This window comes from Archocentrus centrarchus, unplaced genomic scaffold (genome assembly GCF_007364275.1).
Source record: "Archocentrus centrarchus isolate MPI-CPG fArcCen1 unplaced genomic scaffold, fArcCen1 scaffold_30_ctg1, whole genome shotgun sequence".
Classification (NCBI taxonomy): Eukaryota; Metazoa; Chordata; class Actinopteri; order Cichliformes; family Cichlidae; genus Archocentrus; species Archocentrus centrarchus.
This window is the reverse complement of record NW_022060259.1, coordinates 818,022-841,285: the sequence shown is the minus strand read 5'-3', so window position 1 is coordinate 841,285 and position 23,264 is coordinate 818,022. Positions and strand designations below refer to the sequence as shown.

Genomic DNA, 23,264 nt, shown 5'->3' with positions numbered 1-23,264 from the left:
TGACCAATAGTCCTACAGCAACTGGAAATGAGTCTTGTCAGTTTGTCACAAGCAATCAGACCAAGCTCTCACTGCACTTGTTCACACTATACAGGTGCTGGTCATAAAATTAGAATATCATGAAAAAGTTGATTTATTTCAGTAATTCCATTCAAAAAGTCAAACTTGTATATTATATTCATTCATTACACACAGACTAATATATTTCAAATGTTTATTTCTTTTAATTTTGATGATTATAACTGACAACTAATGAAAAAACCCCAAATTCACTATCTCAGAAAATTAGAATATTACTTAAGACCAATACAAAAAAAGGATTTTTAGAAATGTTGGCCAACTGAAAAGTATGAACATGAAAAGTATGAGCATCTACAGCTCTCAATACTTAGTTGGGGCTCCTGGATTACTGCAGCAGTGCGGCGTGGCATGGAGTCGATCAGTCTGTGGCACTGCTCAGGTGCTATGAGAGCCCAGGTTGCTCTGATAGTGGCCTTCAGCTCTTCTGAATTGTTGGGTCTGGCATATCCCATCTTCCTCTTCACAATAGCCCATAGATTTTCTATGGAGTTAAGGTCAGGCGAGTTTGGTCCTTAAAGCAGGTACTGGTAGCTTTGGCACTGTGTGCAGGTGCCAAGTCCTGTTGGAAAATGAAATCTGCATCTCCATAAAGTTGGTCAGCAGCAGGAAGCATGAAGTGCTCTAAAACTTCCTGCTAGACGGCTGCATTGACCTTTGACCTCAGAAAACACAGTGGACCAACACCAGCAGATGACATGGCACCCCAAACCATCACTGACTGTGGAAACTTTACACTGGACCTTAAGCAACGTGGATTCAGTGCCTCTCCTCTCTTCCTCCAGACTCTGGGACCTTGATTTCCAAAGGAAATGCAAAATTGACTTTGATCAGAGAACATAACTTTGGAGCACTCAGCAGCAGTCCAGTCCTTTTTGTCTTTAGCCCAGGGAGACGCTTCTGACGCCGTCTCTTGTTCAAGAGTGGCTCAAAACAAGGACTGCAACAGCTGAAACCCATGTCTGCATACGTCTGTGTGTGGTGGTTCTTGAAGCTCTGACTCCAGCTGCAGTCCACTCTTTGTGAATCTCCCCCACATTTTTGAATGGCTTTTGTTCCACAATCCTCTCCAGGGTGCAGTTATCCCTGTTGTTGTACACTTTTTCTACCACATCTTTTCCTTCCCTTCTCCACTCTATTAATGTGCTTGGACACAGAGCTCTGTGAACAGCCAGCCTCTTTAGCAATGACCTTTTGTGTCTTGCCCTCCTTGTGCAAGGTGTCGAAGGTCAGTAGTCTTTCCCATGATTGTGTAGCCTACAGAACTAGACTGAGAGACCATTTAAAGGCATTAACTGATTGGGGTGTGGCACCAGGTGTCTTCAATATTGAACCTTTCCACAATATTCTAATTTTTTGAGATACTGAATTTGGGGTTTTCATTAGTTGTCAGTTATAATCATCAAAATTAAAAGAAATAAACATTTGAAATATATCAGTCTCCATGTAATGAATGAATATAATATACAAGTTTCACTTTTTGAATGGAATTACTGAAATAAATCAACTTTTTCATGATATTCTAATTTTAAGACCAGCACCTGTCATCTCATTACTGAAGCAGCCCCATGGGACAACCTGAGGGACAAGTCCCCAAAACACATGCAAACTGGTTGGGAAAACTCCCACACACACTTGGAAATCCTTAAAAGGATAAAGGGATTGTCCAATGCTCCATGACTGGGACGAAACCTTCACTGTTCCTCCTGTATCTAAGGGTTGACCAACAGATGGACTCTCCTCTTCAGTACCGTGGCATAGACCTTCCCAGAGAGGCTAAGGAATGTGAAACCCTTGACCACACCCTCTCACCCTCTTTCTTAAAATGTGGGATAACCACCCCAGATTGGAAAGGTCAACAGTTAAGAGATGCCTTCATGACAGGCCAATACAGAGTCTCAAGTCTCTACTTCCTTTGGAATCTGTGTACAAGAATAATTTTTGTTTATTTTGTTCCAACTGAAAAAAAGGCTAATCCACACAAATGTTTGTAGACAGAATCTGTGAGAAAGGATGGCCCTTGTGAGTTTCATAAAGTTTTCTTATAATTCCAGGCAACATGTTTGTGAAGGACATCAAGCCAAAGGTCTGGGCCCTATACTACAAAGCTAGCTCAACATACCCAGGGTATCTTTCCATTACCTGGATTCACTTACCCTAACAGTGGCAATCAGGATAAAAGACCACACAAAACTGGTTATTAACTTGTTAAGTTATCCCTGGGTTTCCCCAGTGTGTTCACATGAAAGGGGTGGTGTTGGCAGCATCTAACCAGTCTAAAAGGGCCATTTCATGAGTCATATGACTTTTCTTTCACAAAAAAATATCCCATATCTGGAGTAGTGCCACCTACTCCAGATATGTTATCAAATGGTTATTAAACAAAAATATATAAAGAAAATAAAAAATATACCAGTAAAATGCAACTCTGTTGTAAAAAAGGACATAATTAATGCTGGAGTAAATCGTTTATCTAGCACACAGAACAATAAAAGAAACATTTCAAGGTGACAGCTAAGGTGATAGCTGCACATTAAAGCTCTGAAACTTTAAACTGGGTTCATTTAAACATTTAAGATTACTGTCCCACAGCCTAATGAAGGAGATATGAAGTAATATGGGTGCTCTGTGTTCTAGTGCTGCAGTTCCAGCTGTGTAAAAGTGATTAAGCAGCAGGTTAAAATCAAGTATAACAACATTTTTATCAATTTTCGAAATCACCAAATTAATACACGCATATTCCCGTAACAATGTGACATGCAGTTTGCACTTCATTCAGTGGTTTTAGTAAGGTATGCCTTAACAAGCTTCACATATAAAATGGATTCCCTCAGCAGTGAATCTATATTGCAGTTAAGACATGCTGTAAATAAAAGAGGAACTTTCAGCCGATTTGAAACTGATACTCTGAACATAACCTGCTCCTGATCATTTTATCATTATCCTCTCAGCTGCAGACTCCGTGCTCTTTAAGGGTTTGCTCTTTAAGGTCATTGAAAGCAAACACTTGCATAATTATAGCTGCAGTAAAACAATGGCTCAAATAACATATTTAGACAGTTACTTTTTGTACTATACTGCGCAGTAGTCACATTGTCAATAAAGTGCACAGAATAAGGAGCAGGAGTTGCATCAGCTGACCCAAGCACAGGCAGAGGCCGTCTCAGCAGGAAGAAGAGGCTGGTGGATTTTTGCTCTGTTGGCTTTAGATCTTATCTGGTGCCAAGCATTTTTGGATCTTGGTTATAGGGCAATGCTTGCACTTTAGTTTGGCTGATATCCAATGATTCTGGTACATGGCAAGCATGAGGTCGTACAGATACTTGAGTGGTAGTTGTCTCATGCAATTAAAAACACCAGAGCTGAAGGAAATGTCAGGTGCCCCAGAAGCAGACTCAAAAATTAAATTAAATTAAAGTAGGGCTGCAATGATTCACTGAGTAACTCAAACAACTTGATTACAAAAAAAAATCCTCAATGCACATTCTTGCTTTGATGCTTCGTTAATGCATGACTCTGCAGAGCTCACCATATAAATGTCAGCATTTCACCCACACTAGCATGTAAAAATAGACCTGTAGTAGAAATGTATTTAGGAGGCACATATAAATAAAAAGTATGACAACATTAAGTCCACACAGCCTCCAAAACTGTTAGAGCTTTTTGTCTCTCCTACTAATGTAAGAATACAGAGTTAAGGCTATTTTATTTATACTTTATTTTAGTTTGTATATACCTTATTTATTTTTGCATTAAGAAAATGTTTTCTTCAAAAAATCTGATTTTAATATGGTGCATAAACACAATGAAAGCTACAGATAGAGAGTGATGAGGAACAGGATGAGAACTACTATGGATGACCAAGCCCCTGAATGAGATGTATCATCAACAGACAGAAGAAGTGGTTGACATCAAGGGTTCCGGGTCATTTGATCCAGCCCTAACTATAAGCTTGATCAAAAAGGAAAGTTTTAAAACTAATCTTAAAAGTAGAGATGGTGTCTGTTTCCTGAATCCAAACTGGGAGCTGGCTCCACAGAAGAGGGGCCTTAAAGCACAGGAATAAGTAGTGTCTAACCAGAGTAAGTATCTGGTCAGACACCATGCTTTGAAGATTTATAGGCCAAATACAATAACTTCAGTTTTATCTGAATCTAGAAGCAGGAAATGGCTTTTTAAGTAATGGTTTAATTACTGCTACCTTAAAGGCCTGTGGTATGTAGCCTATTAATAGAGATAGGTTGTTCATATTTAAGATCAACACATTAATTAATGGTAAGACTTCTTTGAGCAGTCTTGTAGGAGTTGGGTCTAATAGAAACGCTCATTGTTTGGAAAAAGTAAATGGTTAATGGACTGATTCTTATACAGTCCTTTTCTGCTCTACTTGAGCACTCAAAGCACTCACGGCAATTACCGAAGTAATTATTGAAGTTAAATCAGAAAGATCAATCAGAGTGAGTCTAATTAAATATCAGTAGTATTGAAAGTAGCTGTACGCAATGGTACATCTGTGAGATAGTCATGAATAATTTTTTTCTCAAATAGTTTCTCAAATTCTGTTTGTGAAGAAGTTCATGAAGATTAAAGAAATTATCGGCTCAACAGAACGCTGACTCTTTGTCAGCCTGCCTACCTTGCTGGAAAAAAAGCTGATTTTCCTAAATCAGTGAAGAATTGTAAGATATCTTAGCTTTATGGAGGTCTTTTATTCAGCAACAAACTCTTTTTCCAGGCTAAATGAAGATCTTCTAAATTATTGATATGTCATTTCCTCCCTGGCTTATGGGTTATCTGCTTTAAGCTGCGTGTTTGAGAGTTAGACCAGGAAGTCTAGCACTTCTGATTTGAGGCTTAATTTTTCAGGGGAGCCACAGTATGCAATGAAGATGTAACACTATTAACAAGATAACTGATCTCTGAGGGAGTAGAGTTTGATCTGCATTGTGCTGGCACATGGCACAGAAGAAGATAATAGTGGAGGAATTATATCTTAGCTACAGCATGTGGAATCCATTATTGAAAATGTAAATATTATTAAGAAATAAACAGACAAAAGAGGGTTTTCAGGGAATACGATTCAATGTTCAGTTTCTGTGCCATGTCAGAACAAGATCGTGTGATTAAAATGGTGGGTGGGCTCATTTATACTTTGAGGGAAGCCAATTGAGTCTAATAATAAATTAAACGCAGTATTGAGGCTGATCAGATAAAAAGTCTGAGAAATCAGATAATAACTCTAAGTAAGAGCCAGGTGCATGATAGATAACAACAAACTAAACAGGTTTTTGAGTTTTCCAATTAGGATGTACAAGGCTAAGTTGATTAATAAGCCAGAGTGGAAGATTGCTTCTACTCCTCCTCCTTGGCCTGTACTTTGATGATTCTGACAGTTAGTATGATTTTGGGATGTTGATTCATAAACTAACATATTTATCCTGCTGTTACCAGATTGCCATAAGGAAGAATAAATCAATATATTGATCAATTATGTGTGTGTTTTTTTTTTTAAATCACCATTCAAGCACTTCTGGTTAGATGCAATCTGCATTTTGTTGCCACTGTACTTGTGACATAAATTGAATCTAATCGAATTATTAAATAATTTAATAACAAGTACTTCGATGAGCGAGACCTGTGGTTTAATAATCCAAATTTAACTGTTTTACTCTTTGGGGCAGTTGAGGATGCTATATTGTTCTTTCTTTGTGAATTTTTATGCTATTTTTGTTTGGCTGATTTTTGGTTTGTTTTTTGATGGTCTGGGAGCAAACACAGTCTCTGTGGGAATGGGGTTTTGGGGGGGATGACAGGAGGATAGAAGCTGCAGAGAGACAACAACTCTAAGCTACACTAAGCTAGCGAATCCCTAAAGTCATAGTGAGTGACTACTATGAATGTAATTTACAGTTGATTCAACAGAATGTGTACTTTGGATAAAGAATGTGAAGATTACATTATGAACTAGGTGGTTATCTAAAGGTTTGTAATTAAAAAAGCTACACACCTGGAGAAAAACACCATTAAGAAGTTATATAAAGTTTGCATCACGGTTTTGGAATGTGTTTTTGTTTGACGGGGTGGCTGCAGCTCAGGAGGTACAGCAGGTCATCTACTAATGGGAAGGATGGTGGTTCGATTATTGGCTGCTCCAGTCTTGGGCAAGATACTGAACCCTAAGTTGTTCTCCGATGTAACCGTCAGAGTATGAATGTGTGTGAATGTTAGATACTGTAGTAAGCACTTACCTGTAGAAGGAAGTGCTTGTATGAATGTGTGTGAATGGGTAAACTTTTGGCATAGTGTATGTTGAAACTACACTATCCAGAATGTGGACTGCAAAATATACATCGTGCTTCACCACCAGCATTTTCTTACCTTGTTGTTTCATGGAGGTTATATAAATGAGAACAACTGGTGAAAAATATCACTTTATTACCAAGGTTAGGGTCAGTCCTCACCCTGAGTGTTCAGAGCCAAGTCTGTTCCTCAGTTATATTGAGATTTTGATTAAATGTCTGTCAAAATGCAACTATTAATGATGCTGTATTAGTGTCATAGATTAATGCCTGAATTTTACAATATGTTGAAGAAAAAAAAAACACAACACAGAGCAATGTGGGCAGTTTATAACAGTGGCATAGTAACAGCATCATCATTAATGCATGGCTAGGTTGGGATGTGATGGCAAGTAAATTTTGTTTTCTTCTACACATCGCTCAGGTCAGCTGTTACAAACATATTTCAGGTTTATATGGTAGGATAGTAACATTGGAGCTCTACTTGGGAAAAATCCTGCACTGCACCAGCATCTCAGTTCTCTGGACCACAGCCCCCAGGAGTTTGAATCAGAATAGTTATCTGTAATACTGATCCTCCATCAGCTGCCTATTATTTAGCTGAATTGCCATAATGTTTTCAGAGAGAAACACATATGCAAGTCCTGTATTTACACAGTATATTTTCGGCTACTATAATACTCAGTCGTTCATTGTATCTGCTGGGTTTTACGCTGCTAATTTGTACTGTTCTTTGCAGAATATTGATTATTATTGAACTGGCTGCCTCTTTGCATGTAACTTAGCCCACAATTATTAGATCATGCTAATTTGCCCTGCTCAGTAAATCTGTCCTGTATTGTTTCTGAAACATCTCTGTGTAAACACGTCACTTTTTGGTAACGACACTTAGGGCAGCAACTTGTCTTTGACCTAGAGTGGGCACTCCACCTTTTTCCAGCTGAGAACCATGGCCTCAGAATTAGAGGTGCTAATTCTCATACCTGCTGCTTCATACTGGGCTATGAACCACTCCAGTACAAGCTTGAGGCCACCACCTAATGACGTCAACAGCACCACATCATCTGCAAAAAGCAGAGATGAGATTCTGAGGCCACCAAGGTGGAAGCTTTCCACCACTTGAATACACCTAGAAATTCTGTCCATAAAAATTGAAGAGAACTGGTGACAAAGGGCAGACTATAGAAGTCAGCAGTGGCCCACCTGCACAATAAACTGTGTTAGTCGAGCACTGCACCCCTCCTGAGTTGCCTGACAGTTTGGTAGAACTGCTTTGAGGCAGTCCAAGAGCCTTATTCCATGGCCTGCCTGAACTCCTCCCAAACCCGAGTTTTTGCTTCAGCCACTGCCTGAGCTGCATTCTGCTTGGTCTGCCCTGATACCCGATACGATTCCTTTTCAGCTGGATGGCTCCCTTCACCTCTGGTGTCCTCCACCTTGCAGCCGCAGCTCTGTGCAGCAGCCTCAACAATGGAGGTGCAGAACATGGTCCAATAGGACTCCCTCACAATACTGTGGAAGGTCTGCCAGAGGGGAGAGATGAAGATCTTGCATACTGGAGCCCCTGCTCAGTGTTCTCAGTGCACCCTCACTATATGTTTAGGTGTGCCGGGTCTGTCAAACATACTCCCCCGCCACCTAATCCAACTCACCGCCAGTTGGTGATCAGTTGACAGCTCAGCTCCTCTCTTCACTCGAGTGTCCCAAACATACAGTCACATAGTTGATGATATGATTACAAAATCAATCATCAGCAAGCAACCTAGGGCATGCTGGTACCACATGCACTTATGGACATCTTTATGATTGAACATGGTGTTAGTTATAGACAAACTGGTTTGCACAGAAGTCCCATAACAGAATACCACTCAGGTTTAGACCAAGCAGGCAATTTCTCCCAATTTCTCCAGGTCTCACTGCCATTGCCCACTTGACTATTAAAGTCTTCCAGTAGGCTCAGGCTCCCACCCCACCAGAGAGGTCATGTTTCACCTCCCAGTAACCAGCCTCAATAGCTGGGGATTGGTCTGCTAGGGCCTCCACTCTTGGCCATAGCTCTTCCGCCATTGCACCTGACCCCTACAATGCCTCTTTTGGGTGGTGGACCTACAGAAGCGCTGGCCCGTGTCTCCTCTTCGGGCTGCTCCCAGACCCTCACCAGGGCTGGCTCCAGGGTGGGGCCCCGGTTACCGTGGGCAGGGTAAACTGTTCCCTTGATCTTTCTTTCATAGGTCATCTGAATTGCTCTTCATCTGGTCCCTTTTTAAGTCTTTTAAGTAACTCATTTAAATAAAATGCAACAAAATTGTCTTACAATAAACAATTAAAAGGTTTTCTGTAGCAACCTCTGTGACACCATACACTACTACATTCATCTTCAAAATTCTATGTTCAACAAATATACACTTTATACATGTTTATGTTTTTAGCCTACTCACATGGGCACTCCTAGTTGAGCACAGGCCAACAGGGAAGTGGGGAGAAGAAGACATTTGTGTTAGGGCATGGAAAAGGCTAACCATATACCCAGTGTGAGTGCACCATAAGTGTAACTTCCATGTGTTGTTTTCTTGATGTGCTAATTATGGACGTTTCTTTCCAGCTACCATCAGCACCTCCACAACAGCCAAGACCTCAAGTCATGTTACACGCTGCAGTGACAGTCAGAGGAACTACTGTGTTAATGGAGGAGAGTGCTTCACCCTTGAAATTATGCCGGGTAGTACAAAGTTTCTCTGCAGGTATGCCACAAACTGTCGGTTAATCATGATTTCATCTGAGTGAATATGAAGCTGTTACTGGTGGCATTTATAATGCCAGAATAAAGTACCTTTTGTGTATATATCATGTTAACTAACTACATCAAAGCTACCTGATCTAAAAAGTAGGCATGAATGAAAACATGAAAACAAATATGATATAAATTTATAATACAACCTCAATTCTGAAAAAGTTGGAAAGCTGTCTAAATAAAAACAGAATACAATGAAATGTAAATCTCAAACCCATATTTTATTCACAATATAGAACACAGAAAATATATGAAATGTTTAAGCTGAGAAAATGTACTATTTTAAGAAAACTATTACCTTTTCTTAAATTTGATGGTAGCAGTATGTCTCAAAATATTTGGGGCAGGGGCAACAAAAGTCTTGAAAAATAAGTGGCATTAACTGGCAACAGGTCAGAAAGATAACTGTGTATAAAAGTATCTTATAGCATCTTAGATGGGCAGAGTTTCTTAGTAGTAAAGGTGGGTTCACTATTCTGCAAATAACTGTCTACAAATTGTGGAACAGTTTCAGAATACTGTTCATCATTGTAAAATTAGTCAATTATAAAATTGCAGATACTTGCAAAGACATTTCATCACCTACAATACATTATATTAGCAAAAGATTCAGGAGTATCTGTGCACAGTGACAGATCCAAAAATCAGTACTGGATGCCATGGGGACAAGCGGGACAATCCAGCTTGTTATTGGTATTCAAAAGCCTGCATCTCTGATGGTGTGGATATCTGAAAAGGCACCATAAATGCCGAAAGGTATATACAGGTTTTAGAGCAACATATGCTCCCATCCAAATAATGTTTTTTTTCAGGGAAGGCCTTGCATTTTTCAGCAAGACGATGCTGCAGCTACAACAGAATGGCTTCATACTAGAAGATCTACAGTCCAGAACCTTTCACCTTTTGAAAACATTTGGTACATCATGAGAGAGGAAAAAATATGACACAGAAAACCCAGGACTGTTAAGTAGCTAGAATCCAGTTTCAGACAAGAATGAGACAATATTCCTCTCCCGAAAGTCTGGCAACTGTCTCCTTAGCTGCCAGATGTTTATGGACTATTATTAAAAGATGAGGGGATGCTACATAGTGGTGAACTGTGTCACAGAACCCTGTCCCATTTTTTAAAGATATGTCTGCCCTCAAATTGAAATAAGGAAATATATTTTTAAAATGATACATTTTCTCATTTCAAATATTTGATATGTTTTCTGTGTTCTGTTGTGGGTAAAATAAGGGTTTGTGATTTTTTGCAAATTATTGAATTTTGATTTTATTTATTTTTTGCACAATTTCCCACTTTTTCATAATTAGGGTTTGTGAAAAAAAGAAGAAATTCAAAAGAGCGCACAAAAGAGCGCACAAAATTTGCCAAAAATCGCCTCGTAGAGCTGGCTAGTTCACGAACAACACATAATTACTTCAGATGTCTATCCTGCCTCCGCCGCCCGAGTAGCCTTGCAGGGCAAGTGCCATTTGTCAGCGACACCTGCTAACAGCAGCTCTCCTCTGTGATCCTTCAAGTACAGCCACATGTAGTTACCATCTCTTCAAGAACTATTGAAGAGATGTAATACCTATCCACAAAGTTTCCTTTACTGTAATACAGAGTTAAAAAGGGAATGGCCATAATTTAGTCTTTAAATGCAGGATATTTTATTCAAAGCAATTTAGCAGGGGCAAAGCAAAAACTCTTTCAACTATAAGAATCGCATAATCAAATCAACTCAGTTTTATCTGGGAGAATAACACAGGCTAGCATAGAGAACAAAGAGTATGACATGACAGTGACAATGACAATACACACAAAGCGGGGGTTTAAAAACCACACTGAGGTATTTGGGGAATCAGGAAAACACAGAAATGCGACTTGACAGGGTTCTGTGCTCCACAGGGTTTTGTTGTGTTGTGTTGTATAAGCGCTTGAGTGCTCAGACAGAGTAGTAAAGTGCTATATAAGAACTAGTCCATTTACCACAGGGTTCTATGCTAGGACCAATTTTATTTACACTATACATGTTTCCCTTGAACAGTATTATTAGAAATCATTGCATACATTTTCATTGTTATGCAGATAATGCCCAACTTTATCTATCCATGAAGCCAGATAACACTCATCAATTAGTTAAACTGCACAAATGTCTTGAAGACACAAGATATTAGAGGATGGCCTCTAATTTCCTGCTTCTAATTTCTGATAATACTGAAGTTCTTGTACTTGGCCCCACAAACCTTAAAACATGGTGTCTAACAACATACTTACTCTGGATGGCATTACTTGGCCTCCAGTAACACTGTGAGAAATCTTTTGACCAGGATATGTCCTTCAATGCACATATTAAGCAATTTGTAGGACTGCATTTTTACATTTGCACAATAATTTTAAAATTAGAAACTCCTGTCTGTTCAGTGATGCTGAAAAGCTAATTCATGCATTTATTACTTCTAGCTGACTATTGTAATTCATTACTATCAGGCTGTTCTAAAGCTGCCTGAAAAGCCTTCAGTTTGAATACTGACAGCTGCAGCTAGACTACTGAGAGGGAAAGAGAGAGGCATAGTTTTCTCCCATATTGGCTTCTCTTCATTGGCTCCCTGTTAAATTCAGAATTGAATTTAAAATTATTCTCCTCATATACAAGAACAATCTAGGCCCCATCTTATCTTAAAGACTCATAGTACTGTATCACCCCAATGGAGCCCTCACTCTCTGGCTGCTGGCTTACTTGTGGTCTTAGGATACTCAAGAGTAGAATCGGAGGCAGAGCCTTCAGCTTTCAGACCCCTCTTTTGTGGAACCAACTCCCAATTTGGATTGGGTGACAGAGACCTTCTCTATTTTTAACAGACCTTTTTGATAAAGCTTATAATTACGGCTGGATCAGGTGACCCTGAGCCATCCCTTAGTTATGCTGCTATAGACCTAGGCTGTTGGGGGGTTCCAATGATGCACTGAGTATTTCTTTTCATTCATCTCTTTTTACTTGTTTATACCCCACTCTGCATTTTATCATTAGTTATTATTCATCTCTGGCTCTCTTCCACAGTGTGTCTTTTGTCCTGTCTCCCTCCCCTCAGCCCCAAGTGGTCACGGTAGATGACTGCCCCTCCCTGAGCCTGGTTCTGCCGGAGGGTTTTCTTCCTGTAAAAGGGAGTTTTTCCTTCCCACTGTGCCTAGTGCTGCTCATAGGGGGTTGTTTTCACTATTGGCTTCTCTTTGTCATTATTGTAGGGTCTTTACATTACCATATAAAGTGCCTTGAGGCAGCTGTTGTTTTTGCCCTAAATAAATAAAATAAAACTGAATTGAATTGAACTGTCTTCAGATAATTAACAAGCTTCTCCCATGTAGTTTTCATGATGCAAGCTCTTGCATATAGCGCCAGACCAATGGCAATCAATGGGCATTTTATATTTCTTCCATTTCTGAATAACCAACAGCTGTCACCTTCCTACCAAGCTTCTTGCTGATGGTCTTGTAGCCCATTCCAGCCTTGTGCAGGTCTATAATCTTGTCCCTGATATCCTTTGACAACTCTTTGGTCTTGCTCATGGTGGTGGAGAGATTGGAAGAAACTGATTCTGTTGAGATTAGGAATATCTGTAATTGACTGATTGATTGTCATCTGTGTACCACATGAGCCAATCTGTGGGTTCCAGAATTTTAGCTGGGCTCCAGGGAATCAAATACTTATTTCACTCAATGACATACGTATCACTTTATAACTTTTATGTAATGTGTTTGTGCTGGATTTTTGGTTGATATTCTGACACTCATCATTAAAATGAAACTACCATAAAAATTAGAGACTGTTTATTTCTTGTAAGTTATGAATTTAAAAATTCAGCAGGTGATCAAAAATCATTTCTCCTACTGTAGCATATTAAGTGAGCATACAGAGTGATATTATCTATAGTATATTAAATTCAAATCATAAAAGATGAGAATAGCATATTAGATAAGGTTAACTGAGAATCATTTGCTCAAGATTGTATCTCATACTTATTCCCATCAAAAGGATAGAAAACAGTTTGATTCAGAGCAGTGGATGCTTACTGTAAGCATTATTTTGTTTGTTTTTTATGCATGTATATATATATTATATATATCATACATTGTTAATGTATAATGCATACTTTTGTTACTGTAACACTCTAACTGGATACTTAAAAATACAGTGTTATGATAAAGTTGTGACTTGGAACATGCTCTGTTTTGTGACTTTACACTGGATGTCATTGTGTTTGTCATTATGTGTTCATGTCTTGTGCATAACAGTAGTGCTGTTTGTCTGTTTTCCTTTCTATCTATTAACCAGATGCTTGGCTGGATTCACTGGGCACCGATGTGAACAAGCTGTGCTTAAGAATGTCTCAGACCCAAAACGTATGTGAATACAACTGTATTTAGTCCCACATGTCATTGCTGGTGTTTCACTCCTGTCATATTTCTCCAGGAAATAGTGGCAAAATCCATGTTTCCCTTATATACAGAGATAATCATATTGAAAATGCTTAACTTATCTCTCCAAGCCCAAGTAGACTTAATGTGGAACAGAGTCCAAAGGCTTAAGCACACTCTCTTCTGCAGAGTTAGTGAGTTTTGCATCTACTTCACATCTCATCACACCTCACCCTTCTGTTCAAACCAGTGATCTCTCTCCATTTCAGTTTGAAGCGGTGTTTCTTGTTCTTTCCATTCAGCTACACCCCTACCTCACGAGAAACCAAAGCACTGAAGACATTTCTATAACATTGGAGGCCTGTACTTCAAAGCAAGTTCAGATTCTCTATGAAATCTCTAATGTCAGAAGTCATGCTATATAATATTATAAAAAATAAGTTAAACACATAATACAGCTAAATAAAGCTGTGTATAGCTTGTGTGTGTGTGTGTGTGTGTGTGTTGCATTTTCTCTGCTTTAAGTAGTCATTATTATATACATCAAAGACTATAATAAACAAAGACTATTCACAGCCAGAGAGGAAAGCAGAAAAAGTAGGCTTTTAAAACTTCATCTCCATTAAGACACAGGGAGATCTGGCTATAATCTTAACAGGAATTTAGGAAAATTAATGCCTAAATGATGGTATCACCACGATGTGCAAGGCAAACTCTAATTCAAGCCCTGTTCTTTTAGTTTCAACTCAGGAAGTGCTAAATGTGTGAAAGCAGTAAAGAACGAATATTAAATCCAAACAGGTAAATAGGCTTTGTGGTAAATATTATATAAGGACAACAATCACATATTAATAGTATAAAAAATATTATAAACTGAAAAGCTTTAAAATTGCTTGCAGCCTTGCGCAGGGGAAAATACATAAGCATCAAAGAAAGCTGTGCCTAAGAATCTGCAGCACTGTGACAACGTATTTGCCCCTTCCTTATTTCTGTTTTTGCTTGTTTGTTTTTATATTTGTCACACTTACATGTTTCAGGTCATCAACAAATTTGAATATTAGACAAAGATAACCTGAGCAAATACAAAATACTGTTTTTAAGTGATGATTTCATTTATTAAGGGAAAAAAGTTATCCTAACCTGGTTGCGTCATCCTTGGCAGCAAGAATTGCTGTGAAGCATTTGTGATAACCGGCAATGAGTCTTTCACATTGCTGTGGAGGAATTTTGGCCCACTCTTCTTTGCAGAATTATTTTAAAGCCACATTGGAGGGTTTTTGAGTATGAACAGCCTGATTAAGGCCATGCCAAAGTATCTCAATCAGATTTAAGCCCAGATTTTAAGGCCACTTCAAATCTTATCATTTCTTTTGAGCCATTCAGAGGTGGACTCGTTAGTGTGTGTCCAATCATTATCCTGCTGCATACAAGTGCTTAAGCTTCAGGGCACAAACTTTCGGCTGGAAATTCTCCTTCAGGTTTTTCTGGTACAAAGCAGAATTCATGGTTCTATCAATTATGGCACGTTGTCCAGGTCCTGAAGCAACAAAGCCACCCCAGACCATCACTCTACCATCACCATGTTTGAATGTTGTTAGTTTTACACCAGATGTAACAGGACATGAACCTTCCAAAAAAGTTCAGCTTTTGTCTTGTCAGTCCACAGAATATTTTCCCAATCTCCAGTCTTGGAGATCATCCAGATGTTTGTTGGCAAATGTGAGTTGAGCATTTGTATTCTTTTTGGTCAGCAGTGGTTTTCTCCTTGGAATTCTCCCAAGGATGCAATGCAGTGTCTATCTTATTGTTGAATTATGAATGCTGACCTTAACTGAGGCAAGTGAGGCCTGGGTGTGGCTGGTAAAATTGGACTCAGCTTTCTATAAGATATGGTTAATTTAAAAAGAAGGGCAATTACTTTTTCACACAGGGCAAGATAAGTTTGAATAGTGTTTTTGTGGCAAGTGTGACAAATATGCAAAAAAAGAAGAAAATAAATCAAAAAGATGGTAAATACTTTTTTGTAGCACTGTATATTTCTTATTGATGCTCTTCAGTGAAAAATAAATATTTTTGATATGTATCTAAGAACTATAGACCCTCTTACTACCTGGGCCCAAAGTCACTGACCTTTGCAAAATTGTGAGCACTTTTGTATGTCATGATCTCTTATCTTGAACATAACCTGCTCTGGCACAAGTTAGCAGGTTAGGGTGACTACTGTATGGTAGGTAAGCCAAAAAAAACAAACACAACAAAAAACCCACATACAAGAGACCAAAGAGATCACTGGTTGTCCTACTGCATCAAGAATAACAGAGCTATCACCGGGGTCTTTAATTCTATTTTTATCTGACTTTTATCCAATGGGGCTTATCCTAAGTGACTTTGTATATATCTACAAATTTCAGTCTGTTGCAAAGAGAGTACTTAAAATAGGTTGATGGATAAAACAAACCAAAATTGAACTGTTAGAATAATAACTCCATTAGAATCATCAGTGATGATCTGTGATTTAAGAATTATGTGATAAACCAACTTGTGAATGAGATCTGAAAGGATCAATTTAAAGAAATAAAGACACACAGATAATAGGTAGACATCCTGGTTTAGCTGTCCCTAACACCAGTGATGACTGTGGGTTTTGCATGGCTGTTGTATAAACTAACACCCTCTTTTCTTCTTGTCTATTTCTCATGTTTCTTACTCAGGTGTCCAGTTGAATTTACTGGTGATCGCTGCCAAAACTATGTAATGGCCAGCTTTTACAGTATGTCTATTTCCTCTTTTATCTTCATGGCTTGATACTTGCTTAATTAACAGTTACGTTTTCCTTATATTTTTGATGAATGCAGTGTGTTTCTGCATTTAAGCTTGTTCTTTAAAACTGTATATATATATATATATCTATATTTATAGTTTTAAACTGCACCATTCATAAATTGTCCAGTGTTCCCATCCTTACATCCAGTATGCTTAAATACACCCTTTAAGACATTCACTGAAAACTTTTTAGGGACATCATACTAATAGTGGGGAAAGGCCTTCCTTTGCTCTCAACCTACTAGTAAATTCTTAATGGCACTGATTTCAGAGATTTCGATTTAGATGAGGTTATCAGGCCACTAAACGCATTGTTATATTTCTGAAATCATTTTGAAATTATGCTGACTTTGTGAAATGTCAATTTTGTTACAGTGGAACACTGGACAATGTTAAATAATGGCCACAAGAGCATACACATGGTTAGCAACAATATTTATATTGACTGTGGCTTTCAAACTAATGTTAAGTGGCCCAAAGCATGCTAAAAAGCTCCATTATAATCCTAGACTGTCAATACATCAATCAATGGATTCATGCTATTGACACCAAAACGTCAAAAGCTTTGGCAGAAACTAAAATTCATCTCACTAGTCTATATTTTTCTAGTTCTACATCTTTGTGTACACATTTGGTGTACTGCAACATTGTCTTCACCATTTACTTTGAGCTTGGATGTGTTGTGCATTCTGGGAAAGTTTTCCATTCAAGTTTGTTGTAAAAAGTGACTGACTTTCTAAATGTAACAGTTACTGTGGCCTTTTGTCTGCTCCTGCCAGTTTGGCTTCTGACATTATGCGCAATGTTTCTGTCCAGAGAACTGCTGCAAGCATGTTTCTTTCTTTTACATTTCATACACTTTCTTTATACCATTATGATCAAAAGGCACATCCTTATTTAAAGGCAAACTGTGTCTGTTTCTGGTTTATGCCACACTTTTCAGTTTTCATTGCACAAGTTTGACAATGGAGCAAGTAGATGCTTCAGTGTGCTAACTTCTTTTGAAAATCTTCAAAGTGAGAATAAAATATCTTCAACAACTGCAATGAATCCATCCATCCATCCATCCATCCATCTTCTGCTTATCCGGAGACATGTGGTGGGGGCATCAGCCTAAGCATAAAAACCTCCCCCTTCCCAGCCAACTCCTCCAGCTTATCCGGGGGAACACTGAGGCATTCTCCAGTGCAGGCCCTGGCTCTGCACCTCACCCAATAGGTGCCCAGGAGGCATCCTTGTCAGATGCCTGAACCACCTCAGCTGGCTCCTTTTGATGTGGAGGAGTAGTGGCTCTACTCTGAGCCCCTCTTGGATGGCTGCACTCCTCACCCTAGCTCTAAGGGAGAAGCCAGCCACCCATCAGAGGAAGCTCATTTCCACTGCTTATATCCACAATCTCATACTTTTGGTCACTACCCAGAGTTTGTGACCATAGGTGAGTTTAGGGACTTAAATCGCTTTTATGCTCAGATCTCTCTTTACCACTTGACCAGTGCACATCATTGCACATCATTGCAGCTGCAGCCCCAATCCGTTCTCCTCTCACTTGTGAGCAAGACCCCTACATACTTGAACGCCTCCACTTAAGGCAGCAACTCGCCCCTGACAAGGAGTGGACACTCCATCCTTTTCCAGTTAAGGACCAGGGTCTCAGACTTAGAGTTGTTAATTCTCATACCTGTCACTTCACACTTGGCTGTGAACCACACCAGTGTGAGCTTGAGGTCGCCAACCCAATGGAGCCAACAGGACCACATCATTCACAAAAAGCACCAAGGCAGAAGGCTTCCGCCACTTGGGTATGCTTAGAAATTGAAATGGCGACAAAGGACAGCCCTGGTGGAGTCCAACACACACCAAAAATGAGTCTGACTTATTACCAGCAATGCGGACCAAGATCCTATGAGGAAATACTCTACTTGGTGACACAAGGGAGAAAAAAAAACTCCCCTTCAACTCCCTTTCAAACACTGGTCAAAGAGAGTTTTTTCTCCTTTGTGTCACCTTGTGTCACCCCCACTGGTCACATCTACTGTGACCAGTGGGGGTGAGCTGAACATGAAGCAATAAACACAGAAAGATGACCAAAAAAATGGAACAAAGCACTGTTAATAACACTTAATATTATATGTATAAAATTTAGTCCTTCAAACCTATTGTTTTGTATGGCAGTGAAATAGAAAGCCTGTGTTTGAGTGTATTATGTGTTGGTATCATTTGTCTTTCCTGGCTTTTTCTGCACTATGTTCAAGAGTTTTTTTTTTACTGGTTATGTTTGTGAAAAGCTCATCTGGCTCCCACTTATTGTGTATGGTTGTGAGATTTGTGTGCTATACTTCAGCGTGTACCATGTCATATTATTTGTTGTATCAATTTTTTTTGTGTAGAGGTTTGCACACAACCTTTAAACGTGCGAAAACTTAGAGTAGACGTTTACAGAAGATGCTATTTCTTTCCGCTGCCCTGTGTATAGGTAATGAATTATACAATTTTTCTCTAAAAGAAATCTATGACCCTAAGTTGTAGAAGCAGGGGATGGATGGGTGGATTTTTTTTTTGTAGATTTAAGAATGTGAGCGAAAGCCTTTTACACTGAAAAATAAATCTGAGTGGATGTAATAAGGTTTTGTTGCTGATATTGGCAATACAAAATAAGTTTTGTACAGCATTTTTACATTTATTTTTTATTCATTTGTTATTTATTTAGAATTCATGTTCATTTGTTCAAAATGCAAGACATTAGTATAATCCCAAAACAACGTGAAAAACTATATCTTGTTCAGTTGACTTGGTTTCAAAATATTTTCAAAGTGGGTGATGCCTGAGTTTCAGAATATTTTCCCCACTTGTAATTTTACTTTTAAGAATGACAGAAATATTCCTGAGCAAAGAATCATGGTAGCCCTTCTGGATGAATACTCAGTACAGGCAGTATCCCAGAGGTGCATGTCAGGAAAGTTCTGGGTTTGTAGTCACAAGGCTTATGTACATTGTTATGAACACTGTGTGATAATGAGTCATTTTTTTCAATTATGTTCACAGCTACTTAAATTGAGTTTTATTTATTTATTTAAAAAGTTCTGCTCTCAAGAGTAATTCACCTGTCATCCAAACAACTTTCATGCAAAAAAACCCTAAAGATAAAAAATAAATTATCCCATTTGAATTACAATAATTGTAATCTCGTAACTGCCTATAACAGTAGAATTATACTAATGTGTTACTACCATGGTTATCATTTGAAGGAATATGATAATAAATAATTAAAGTAGATATCAATTAAAAATTGATTTTTTTTTTTGTGGTTAACTGTGTATATTGTAAACCCAAAGTTTTAAAGAATGGTTGTCCTCTCTTTCAGAAGCTGAGGAGCTGTATCAGAAACGTATTTTAACAATAACAGGAATCTGCATTGCACTCCTTGTCGTTGGAATCATATGTGTGGTTGCCTACTGCAAAACCAAGTAATTCATGTCATTTTTTTTGGTTCACTGCATAACATGAAGGTACTTTTCCTGATTTTAGTATATAGTTTCAAATGGTGCCCCCAAATTCAGGGTACAATTTCTCTTTTGCACTTGTGAATGGATGAATGAATACAAAATGTATAACAAAGAGACAATAAAAGACTTTAAAAATATTCAAATTAAAGAACATAAAAGGTGTTAGGATGAGATATTATGAGGTGTCTTAATTAGCAGTTACTCAGTTGTACAATTTTAATTGTGCTCTAGAGCTTCTTGGCTAAAACATTATGTCGACTGTTATTTTGACAATATTTGTAATTGAAAATTGATATTATCTATTTAACATTTTATTAGAAGCAGGAGATGAACTGCATGTTTATTGTAGTAAAATTGACTGGGCTGAGAGAATTTTGAGGAATTTTTGGTGGTAGTGGATGATACAACCATAATGTAAAGTACAGTGCCCCAAAAAAAAAAAAGTACAGTGCTCAAAAAAAAAAAAAAAAAAAAAAAAAAAATATATATATATATATATATATATATATATATATTGTACTGTTGTACTGCTACATAAAAAGTACAAATTACTTTTATTAGAATCAAATATGATTTACTTTTACTATCTTTATGTTTATGTGGAACTCCTATCAGTTATGTATTCAAGTTGTAATCTGGGCTGGTTCACAATCTAGTTTGTTTCTTCACAAACAGGAAGCAGAGAAAGAAACTACGTGACCGTCTGAGGCAAAGTCTAAGGAATAAGAGGAAGAATACCAATACTGGTATTGACTCCAACGCGGCAAACTCTACCACTGGACGTCCAAATTCTAACTTGCCTCTTCAAGATTTGCAGCTTATCAGTGTATGCTGTTGTTGGTATCAGATAAAAGGAATCAAAACTTGAATCTGTAAATTCATGACAATTGTCAATCTGGTTTCTGTTTCTCTGTTTATAGCAACATAATGGAAAGACTATGAAGCATACGACCGAAAAGGAGACAGAGACGAACTTTTCCACAAGCAAATATGCCTTATCTGCACATGATCCCACCACACTCACCAACATCTCTAGTCAAAGGTAAGACAACAACTTTATATTTTCACTTTGGTAATTTGATTTGGTTGTAATCAGTTATGACTTGGTTGCTACTTGGTTGGGGTTTGGGTTACACAAAGGGACACTGTCTAGTGTAGCAATTCAGTTTGTTGCTAGAGCAAATTTTACTCTGGAGTGTTTTCTACTCCTATAGGACACTGTTAAGCACAGATGTGACTTTGATGGTGAGAACAATTCACCACTGTGAAATATATAGTACACAGCATTAGAAAGCAGTGGGTGAGTCTGATTCCTGTGATAGAATTCTGCTTTATTTTTAATTTGTAGTGTAATAATTGCTTCTGAAGATCTGAATTTCAATAGAATTCACCCAGCAAACTTATCAAAACTGAATAACCATCTGCTAACCATCTTTTCTCGTCGTCAAGTGTTGGTTGAAAAATAGTTGCAAAATGGGCACCAGGGTGGCTTAGTGGTGAAGCCTGCGACCACATACATATGCCGCGTTGCGATACGGGCGGCGCGGGTTCACGTCCCGGCCCGTCGCCAATTTGCCCACGTGTCTTCCCCTGTATCTTTCCCCCATTTCCTGTCTCTCTCTTCTGTCAATAAAAGCTGCTGTGGCCAAAAAATGTAAAAAAAAAGTTCCAAAATGAAAACCAGACATAACCTCTTCTTGAGCTGAACATCCTCACTGGATGTCCAGGAGACTTTCAGTAAGGACTGATTGTTTCTGATGGGCTTTCTAGCAATTTGTGTTCAAGAATTGTTTTATATTGTAATTTTATTAAGTACAATAATTTAGACAAACAAGACAAGAGTAAGAACATCAAGAAAAACTGTACACCTAACGTCAAACTCTATAGAGCAGTGGTCCCCAACCTTTTTTGAGCCGCGGACCGGTTTAGTGTTAGAAAATATTTCCACGGACCGGCTTTTAAGGTGTGGCGAATAAATACGTCAAAATAAATGATACGACCATAACCAAGTGTGATATTTTCTACGTATAATAATAAAAAACGGGAATCCACTTTGTATTCGTATGCAACTCTATCAGCAGCGTTCTCGTAACATCCCGCCTCAACATGAATAACAGGCTCTCTGCCCACAGCGCTCCCTGGTCAGCTGTTAGAGCCATAGTAAAACATGCCTTCAAAATAAGATACACCGCAAAAACAAATACAGTAGAAATCACCTCAGTCGGATTCAAATGGCCCAGTTTGGGGTCTATTATCGAATTTCGCTGCAATGGCTTCTGCTTCATCTATGAATTTGCTTCTGCAAATTTTATAATCTGAAATTTTACTCGTAAGTGCAAGTTTGTAGCTTACACTTGCCACGATTGTCCCCGGTGAAATGAACTGATATAAACACTAAAACAATTTCCAGGCATTGTTAGTGTGTGTGTAGTTGTGCATGAACGAGCCGATGCATGGAAGTGGGCGGACAGGAGCTGAGGAGGGTTTTAGCGCTAAACTCATCCAGTTTATGCGATCACATTTAACTGGAAATTTATTACAATGGGACCAGATTTTTCATCCGAGGTAGGTGAATATCCGACGGATTTATGTGATGATTTTATTTGAATTAATGTTAGGAAAAATCAGGACCTGCAGATGCCATCCAACTAGAGCGAAAACCCGATTTGTGCGACTTCGACTTAGGTGATTTTTACTGTATAAAGCGCATGAAAAATACAACTCACCATAACACTGAATCAGTGTAAGCCCCCTGAGCTTGTTTCTCTGATACTCATTTTTGCTGGCTTCTGGTTTGACTGGGTTCGGCCGATTTCACATGGAGCGTGGCTGCAGAGCCGCGGTGTCAAGCGCTGGAGAGTCAGTTTGATGGCTGGGTCTACCTCACTGCTATCCCCGGTGTTGATAAATAAAAATGGTAAATGGACTAGTTCTTACATAGCGCTTTTCTACTCTTGTTGAGCACTCAAAAATTTAAAGAAGCGTTATGTAGGTCAACCAACCGATTTCGTTAGACAGGCCTGAAGCTTCTGGGTTTAATTTTAGCGGTGACGTATCATGTGAGCAGAAACGTCTTGACACGTCAAGAGGAAGTCATGGAGGGAAGTAACGGAGCGAATCCGCCCATTTTTCAAAATAAAATATAGTTTAGGGCGCAGATAACAAGTAAAACGGAAATAATTTAAGTTATTTATTCTTTATGTGCGGCCCGGTACCAAATGTCCCACGGCCCGGTACCGGTCCACGGCCCGGGGGTTGGGGACCTCTGCTATAGAGAACATCTTAGCCAGCTGAGCACTTGAACAGACATTGATTTAAGTGCACCACAGATTCAAAACATCAGGGAGCACATTCAGAGAAGCCCAGAC

General features: G+C 38.6%; 1 protein-coding gene across 2 annotated transcripts in view; it reads left to right on the top strand.

The window, feature by feature from the left end:
- Positions 1 to 23,264, top strand: part of nrg1 (neuregulin 1) — a 54,541-nt gene that overhangs the window by 9,491 nt on the left and 21,786 nt on the right. The window contains exons 3-7 of one of the 2 annotated variants that reach the window (XM_030724004.1): positions 8,980 to 9,118; positions 13,488 to 13,555; positions 19,755 to 19,857; positions 20,572 to 20,722; positions 20,817 to 20,938. In XM_030724004.1, coding sequence (XP_030579864.1) covers positions 8,980 to 9,118; positions 13,488 to 13,555; positions 19,755 to 19,857; positions 20,572 to 20,722; positions 20,817 to 20,938 — 583 coding nt within the window. Of the gene's footprint in view, positions 1 to 8,979; positions 9,119 to 13,487; positions 13,556 to 16,281; positions 16,341 to 19,754; positions 19,858 to 20,571; positions 20,723 to 20,816; positions 20,939 to 23,264 lie in introns of both variants that reach the window. The other variant, XM_030724005.1, reaches the window with a different exon arrangement.